The following is an 8,499-nucleotide window of genomic DNA, read 5'->3' as shown; positions in this document are numbered from 1 at the left end:
CTGCTGAGTCTGTCGCATCATTGATCACTGCATTTCCTATCTGCACAATGTGCATATAAATAATTTATTAGTTTAATTTATGTTTCTCAATTTATGATTTTCCTTTTTTCTTAATATTTTTTTTTTCAATATTCTCCGAACTAGTGCACTTTTCGATGGAATTGGTAAAATAAAGTGTACATTATTAATAAAGGAATTACATTGGCATCATAATTAGTTACTTTATTTTAAGTATATATGATAAAAAAAATAAAAATTAATAAGAAATTGATAATTAAGGGCCAGTTTGCTTAAATTGTTAAATAATTTTTTAAAATTTATATGAAGCAATTCATCTTTTAGAGATTTTCTGTAAAATAAGTTTGTTTTTAATCTTTTTTCAACCCTTCCTTTTCCATCTATCTTTATTTGATTACAATTACAATTATAAATGATTTTTTGGGTACCAATTATAAAACAAAATTTATCCAAAAATAATTTCAATTACAATTTTTTCGGAAGGTATTTAAATTAATATCTCAAATGATAAAAAATATAACTTATTTAATTGTGTTTTTTCTTAAAACAAACTTACACAAATATTTAAACCTCTTAAATTATATATGTTAATTAAATTTAATTTTCAAAAAGCTTTCATAGCTCAGTTGGTTAGAGCACCCGTTTAGTAAGCGGGAGGTCTTGAGTTCAACTCTCAATGAAAGCAAAAAATAATTATTTTTCTTATTTTTTTCAGTTTTGTCAATATGATTATGAGAGTTCATAAATTAAAGCAAAAACCTTTTTTTTTTTCTTCCAATTTTGTTAATATTTTAAATAACCATATCTACAACTCACTCTAGTTGTTGTGGCATACCATCACAATTAGTAGCACCCAAATAATACAAACTGAAAAGACATTATTATCAACACTTGCTTCCTTATCTTATAATCAAAATATCAACATATATGCTATAATGCCCACAAGTGAACAAAAATAAATCAGGGATGATAATGGTCCAAAAAATGACCATAACCTGTCTTGGGTTGAGTACACCACATCTCAAACAAGAAAGAGCCCAAAGGGACAAGTTATTATCATAACTGTTCATTTGTCCAAATTGTCCAATAAATAAAGCCTTTATTATTGGAGAATCATCATGCAACAAAAAGTTTTATTTTATGTTGTTGATAATTTTAAAACTTTTTCTCATGTCTCTATTTATATATTTCATAATTTTTTAATATTTTTTTCTATTACATTATCTACCAATCAGTACATCTCTTACTTTATCTCTTTTATTATTTTTTCCTTCTATTATTTTCTTCTTACACCTCTCTCATTCCCCAATCCAATATAATTTAATAAGCCAATCATGAGCCATAAATAATCTAAAATCTTGGACCCACTCAAACAGAAGTGGCCTGGCCTGGACCAATAGAATTATGAAAACAACCAATTCCATCATTATGGAAACAACAAGAATTTTGATAAAAAAAGGTTGTTCAAAGTGGTAGCCTTTTGTTAAAGCTTTTATAACATAAAATACTTACATAAATATTTGAAAACTTTATTTAAAGTAACTTAACAAAACAAATATTGAGAAACTATATTTTTACAACAAAAAGAATACATTAAAATTATTTAAACATACCAACCACTTATATAAAATTTATGCATAGTTTTTAATTTCAATAATAAAAATAGTTTATACATAAATAATATTACTTGTTAAATAAGCACTTTGATTGAATTTTCAAGTGTGACTCCGTACAGTAAAAAAAAATAGGGGAAGAATGAAAAGATGACATACCAAGATTCCTTTGAGGTTGATGATTGGTTTTTTTGACTTTTTGTTATGATAGAGAATGGTATGTGCAAGTTGAGGAACATAATGCCCAGCATAACTTTCTCCAGAAATATAAAAATCTCTATTTTTATATTCTGGAAATCTTTCCAACCAATTTACCAAAAATAAATAGTTATATGAAGCTGTTTTCTTGTCTCCATTTTTGCTATAATCTGATGATGTATTTGAATAAGAGAATCCTACTCCAACAGGGGACTCCACGAACAAAACATTTGCAGCTTCAAAACTCAATTGAGTAATTAATTAGTTAAATACTTAATTAAAATTATTTATTTGGTAATATAATAAAAAATACATAAAAAGAGAACTTAATGGTTTATTTTTTTAATTTAATTACCATAGTTCCATGAGTATCTATTTTGGTGAAGTGTTTCGCCATCACTGTTTACTCTGAAAGGTCCCAATTCTTGCATTGCTCCATAAGCTAGAGATGAACATCCAGGACCTAATAAAATGTGAAATCATAATGTAATTAATTAACCACAATGATGAACATTTAATTGTAAGTTCAATTCTTTATTTTTATTTATTTTTTATATCTTAATGGTTGTGCCCACCAGGCCACGAGCATGATGTTACCCTACCACTTAAACAACCACGTGCTCTCAATTTGACAGCATAAAAGAAAAATTATAAAATGTTTCATCAAACTCATCACTAGTAAGCCACTTATTTTTTTACTAATTGTGAGCTACTTATTTAGATACATAAAATATTTTTTTTATTCATTATAACATAGAATAAAATTTTAGTAATTAATTTAATATTTATTTAACTAATTAATTTAACTAATTGTGATATTTAGTTTTTAATTGTTAACTAGGTCAATTAATTTAATACTTATTAAAACAATATTAATTTTATATAAAAATTTAGTAAATATAAACCTTTTTTGTAAAAAAATTTAATTTTTTTTAAGATCTATGTTTTAGTAGTCTTACATTTAAGACGACATGAAGAAAAAAAAATTTAATAAAAATAAAAATAATAAGATCAAATGTTAGACTTAGAAGTCTTTAGTTTGTTGACAAATATATATATAACAAACAAAATAGATGATAGTAAAAGCAAAAGGAGAAGTTTCTATTGGATGTATGTGGCAGGTTTTCTTGACCATGTTCTTTAGGATTTTTTATGGCACATATTGGTTTAGCTGTAAATCATGTCTCCCTTAAAATGTGATAATAAAGAAAACAAAGAAACACTTACATGTGCATGCCAGTGGTCAATTAAGACTTCAAAATAAGTTAAATAAACCACAAAAATAATTTTCATATTAATTCGATGCTACTTCAACATGACCAAGACGATGCATATTGATCTGGTTGTTGTACGTATACAATGTGTGTCAGTATTATAAAAAAAAAAACTAATTAGATCTAATAAGTGGTTGATGGGCGTGCGCAACATGTGTGAGTATTGTGAATTTTAGAATACTGAAATAAATTTTATTCATAAAAAAATATAATAATAATAATAAATTAAATGATAATTAATTTTTACCTCCATTGAGCCAAAGAAGAAGGGGAAGTGTTTCTTTAGAATTGTGAGCTTCAACAAAGTAATAGTAAAAAGCACTACCAGCTGATTTATCCAATGTGACATACCCTCCAAATTGAGAGAATTTCACTAAGGGCTGCCCTGGAAGCCTAACAATCCTGTCTTTCTCTTTGAGACCCTCTTGTGAATGAACAATATCATCATAATTCACAACCTCTTCTACCTCAAATTCATCACTCCTATCAATTTGTGAATTTCCTCTATATTTTTCCTTTTGAAGTTTGTCAAGAGCTTTTACTTGTTTGTTTCCATGGATTTCAATCACAAAGTATGAAAGAACCATGAGAAAGGATAGAAGAAAAGAAAAACTATTTACTTTGCTCATTGTGTTATTTTTTGTTGTGTCTTTCAATGAAAATTCAAAGGGAAAGGAAGGTATATATGAAGGTGAGAATTGAAAAGTATTGTGATTATGATATATATAAGAATCCAAAAGTAGCTATAGCTGTTTTATATAACTAGCATATTGTCGAATTGAGAATAATTGTAATTGATTTTTTTTTCTTTCAAAATTATAATAATTAACCAAGATGGGTAAGATTGGCTAGCCCAAAAATTGATATCATAAGGATATGGACCAAATTGAACATTAAGAGTTTGTTCTTGGCCACCAATCATGTTAGGTCATATGAGTGGATTTTATTAGAAATATAGTATAAAAACGTGTATGTATTTTTCCACACTTTAAGTCTTAAAGTTTTTTCCTTTTGATTTGTAGTGTTAGAATTATATGTAAAATAAAACTTTATATTATAAAGCAAGATTCAAATAACATTAATGAAATACTTTTCAAAAATACCTTTCAATATTTAATGATATCTTTTTGCAGGTGAATGTTACATTACACATGGTAAATGTTTAAAATTCATCTGAAATTTTTACGAATATCGATAAAACTCTTCAAAACAATTATTTTGTATTTTATGAATGAGACCGTGACTCAATTAATATAAAATAAGGAAAAGAAAATATATCATTCAAAATCCAACTCGTTGAACCAATATTAATAAATCACCATCTAAAACATAAAAACTGAAAAAGTCATTAACTTATACTTCTAAAAAATATTAACAATGTTGTGTTCAGAAGATGACTGACTAAAGTTCGTGAAGGATATTCTGGAGTTTTCCAACTGAAGTCCGCGAAGGGCTATTCAAGAGTTGGTCGATTGAAGTCTGTGAATGACTATTTGGTGTGAGTGCAAGTTTTCTTAAGATAACGACTATTTGGTGTGAGTGCAAGTTTTCTTAAGATAGACTTAGTATTTTGATTTATGTAAAAACTAAGTTTTAAATAGATGATTTTGTGTGTCTTTATTGATTCTTCAATTCCCAATATTCGCTTAAGTTCTTGAATTAAAAAAATCATATTGAAAACTTCATTTTATCATGCATAATTTTAGGTGTATTTTAGAAACTTGTTTGAAATTCATGCAATGAATCAAAAACCTTTTCTAGTTTGACTTTTAAACTTCGTAAATCAACTTATATGTATGTAAGTCGGCTTACAGAGGTCTTGAAATCACGTCAGGATATTTGGAACAGGTGAGTCAATACACCTAGTGTGTGAATCGACTTTGTCAAACTCTATAGAAGTTGAAAAGTTGACTTGTACAATGCATAAATCGTATCATGCAACTAAAGACTGAAATCTTGGGTTCTTAATCACTTATAAATTGATTCACAATATGTGTGAATCGACTTACAATGCTAATGAGTCAATCGAACTAGAAATAGCCGAATACGAATTAGGCGAGTCTTTCACAGTTACATGAATCCTTACAATTGTCGTATGATCTTCAGAGAGGTTTAAACACGTGGGAATTGACAATTTTACACTGATGTTTGTCTTTCGTGTTATTGTGTCACTAACATGAGTGACTATATTTGTGGATAGGCGGTGTCAGAAAAAACGCATGCAGATATACTGAAATAGAGTTGCCACGAAAAATAGAAGAATACAACCCATTGTGGGGCACCACATATATGCAACAATGGGAAGAAAACACATTACCCACAAAAATAGCTGAATGAGGCAGGGTTAGGGTGAATTTGGTAGGTCACGATGCTTTGCTAGTCGGATGAATTTTTCCTATAAATAGTTTTCATTTTAACACACACAATCAATCAAACAAGTCTATGTTTGCATTATTTTATCCATTTACCTTTCTTCTTATTTTACTTATGCATTTTTAGTTTATATAACTCACAAAAAAAAAAAAAAAACCAACACCGTAACTTTTTTGAGAAGTTAAAAAACCCACAACTGAATGATAAAATACTTTCCTCAGCATAATCATTTATAGTAAAAAGAAATAAAAGTATGAGACTTATTAACCGATTGCTCGAGTAGCTTTTAATTTGAACAACAATAATAGTTTTCTAAAATGAAGGAAAATATTCTACATATAGTGCTTATCAAATTATTTCATCACAAGCAATAAACTAAAATAGAGGAAAAGTATAACATTCAGGAATTGGTATTTGAATATAATATAATACTTTAGGCTAATTTAGGTCACCCTGTTTACAAACCAGACAAATTAAGAAGTTTTTGTTTTGTAAACCTCATTTTTGGAGTGGAATTAACCGGAATGTAAGTGATTCCTTTCGTTAAACTCATTTCCGTTCTAAGCTTCTCAAATGGTATTTAGTAAAATTTGAAAGACAAAACAAAATTGTATGATAATCTTTATTTTCTATGTAAGTATATATATACTGAACTAACAGATCAAACATTTTTATTATAATAAGATAAAAATTAAAATATAAATGGATTTGTTGTTTATTCTCCAAATTCCATCAAAAAATTCTTCATCATAATTATCATAATATGGTGTTGCTTATGGTCTAGTTCGGGGAGGTTGTCAGTTTCTAATTTTTAGTTTTACAAGTCAATTTTAAAATCAAAATATATTTGGATAAAATGAGGTTGAGTTGGTTTTTTTATTTTTATTTCAAAATAGTTTTGCCTTAAAATTCAAAAAAAAAAAGATTTTTGTCTTTGTTTTAATGGTAATATGTCACTATGAGTAGACATAAAAATCACTCAAACAACCACCAACCACCTCTATCATCACCTCCAAAATCATCGACCACCATCTCCAACCACTATATAGATCACCAATCACCCATCTTTAAAAACCGCCACCACCATCTCTGACCATTCTCTTCACCACTGACCACCCACCACTATCTATGATCACCACTATCATCTCTAATCATCTCCATCACCATCATTCATCCACTATCTCTGGCCACTACTAGCACTACCGTCCACCCACCTTAGACAACCGCCACCATCATCTCCAACAATTGCCATCACCATTGGAAATGCTTGACATGAAATGAAGAAATAACAGATGCCTTGGTTTTATTAGTTGAACTTGTTTTTTTATAATACGTTCTCACTCCTATATTTAGTGTTGTTTAGTGCAAATAAATTCTCATAAAATATTACTCCATTAATCTCCTTTTAAATGTTGCATTTGATTTGTGCATAATTATTAAGAAAACAATTAGTTGTTATTATATTACACATGTGAGTTCCACTTAAGTTAGTTATAACTATTTTGTGCTTACATTCCTTGTATATATAGTGAGAGATAATTCATTTGTAACGAACTTTTATTCTGATAGTTATCACAGTGAAATAGAAAATGAGAGCATAATACCCCTTTTCCCAATTTATGTTCATTTTCTCTCTTTGATTCTTGATTGCTCGATGATGAAATTGATAGATTCAATATGGTATCAATCGTTTTTTCCATCAATTCTTGCGTTTTCTCTACCAATTTGTAATTATTGATCATATTTTTATGCATTTCTTACCCTAATTTTTTTCATTTGCAATTATCGTTCATAAAAGATCAACAACATAATCCGTTTTTCATCCATCTTTTGGATCATCCAGGTCTCAATTAGGTTTCTCACCTCTTGACTGAAGAGAATTACTCCTCATGGTGTCATGCGATTCTCATCACACTCAGTGCAAAGACCAAAATAGGATTCATTAGATGGGTCGATTCTACAACCTCCTGATGATATGCAATATCTTATTTGGCTCCATAATAATAACATTGTTGCTTTGTGGCTCTTGAATTTTTCTCCAAGGATCTCACTATTAGCATCATTTTCTCATCCATTGTAGCGATGACTTGGAGCAATCTCGAAGAGCACTTTCTTTAGAACAACGGTGTTCATCTGTTTTAGCTTCGCAAGGATTTCATCACATGCATTGAACAATATCTCTCTGTTGGTGCTTATTATTCAAAATTGAAAGGACTTTGGGAGGAATTTTCTAAATTTTGACCTAATCATCATTGTGTTAGTGGTGGTGTGAGTCATTGTTTGTTTTATCTTCGCAAGGATTTCATCTCATGCACTGAAGGATCTCTCTTTGTTGATGCTTATTATTCGAAATTGAAAGGACATTAGGAGGAATTGTCTGAATTTTGACCTAGTCATCATCATGTTTGTGGTGGCGTAAATCCTCTTGTTGATCACATCAATTGTGAACACGATCTCACTTTCTTGCTAGGTTTGCATGAATCTTTTAATTATATTTACAGTCAAATCATACTCATAGATATGTTGTCTTCTATTAGTCGTATGTTCTCTCTCTTCATTAAAGAGAAGAAGCAACTCCATTAATATCATCTCTACTCCAATTGTGGAATGATATCTTGCTTCTGCAATTCAAGACTCTAATGGAACTAAGTTTTGTTTTGGCAAGAAAGAACGTCATCTCTACACTTATTGTGGTGTTCTAGGTCTAGTCAAGGTATTATACTACACTTAAGTTAGTTTAATTGTTTTGTGCTTACATTCCTTGTATATATAGCGAGAGATAACTCATATGTAACAAACTTTTATTCTGATAATTGTCACGGAGAAATAGAAAGTGAGAGCACAATGTTCCTTTTCCCCAATTTACGTTCCTTTTTTCTCCCTTTGATTCAATGATGAAATTGGTAGATTAAATATTTGTGTTAATTTCAATGATATAATGAGTTTCATTTACTCAAATATCCATATTAATTGCAGTTAGTGGATAAATTTGATGAGTTGAGATACAATAAATTAGGGCATAT

General features: G+C 28.9%; 1 protein-coding gene and 1 non-coding gene across 2 annotated transcripts in view; one reads left to right on the top strand and one right to left on the bottom strand.

Moving 5' to 3' along the window:
* The window catches only part of LOC101501903 (serine carboxypeptidase-like 40), a 5,843-nt gene extending 2,014 nt beyond the window's left edge, over positions 1-3,829 (bottom strand). The window contains 5 exon segments of the mRNA XM_012712081.3: positions 1-6; positions 8-40; positions 1,791-2,065; positions 2,185-2,292; positions 3,351-3,829. The exon segment at positions 1-6 is cut by the window's left edge and continues 222 nt beyond it. Of these exon segments, the coding sequence (XP_012567535.2) occupies positions 1-6; positions 8-40; positions 1,791-2,065; positions 2,185-2,292; positions 3,351-3,732 (804 nt within the window). The 5' untranslated portion in view covers positions 3,733-3,829.
* TRNAT-AGU (transfer RNA threonine (anticodon AGU)) lies at positions 630-703 on the top strand. The gene has a single exon. It is a non-coding gene; the product is annotated as a tRNA-Thr (tRNA).
* Positions 3,830-8,499: the final 4,670 nt, after the last annotated feature.

This window comes from Cicer arietinum, chromosome 6 (assembly GCF_000331145.2).
Source record: "Cicer arietinum cultivar CDC Frontier isolate Library 1 chromosome 6, Cicar.CDCFrontier_v2.0, whole genome shotgun sequence".
NCBI lineage: Eukaryota > Viridiplantae > Streptophyta > Magnoliopsida > Fabales > Fabaceae > Cicer > Cicer arietinum.
Note: the sequence above shows the minus strand (reverse complement) of the source record. Positions and strands in the feature narration are given on the sequence as shown.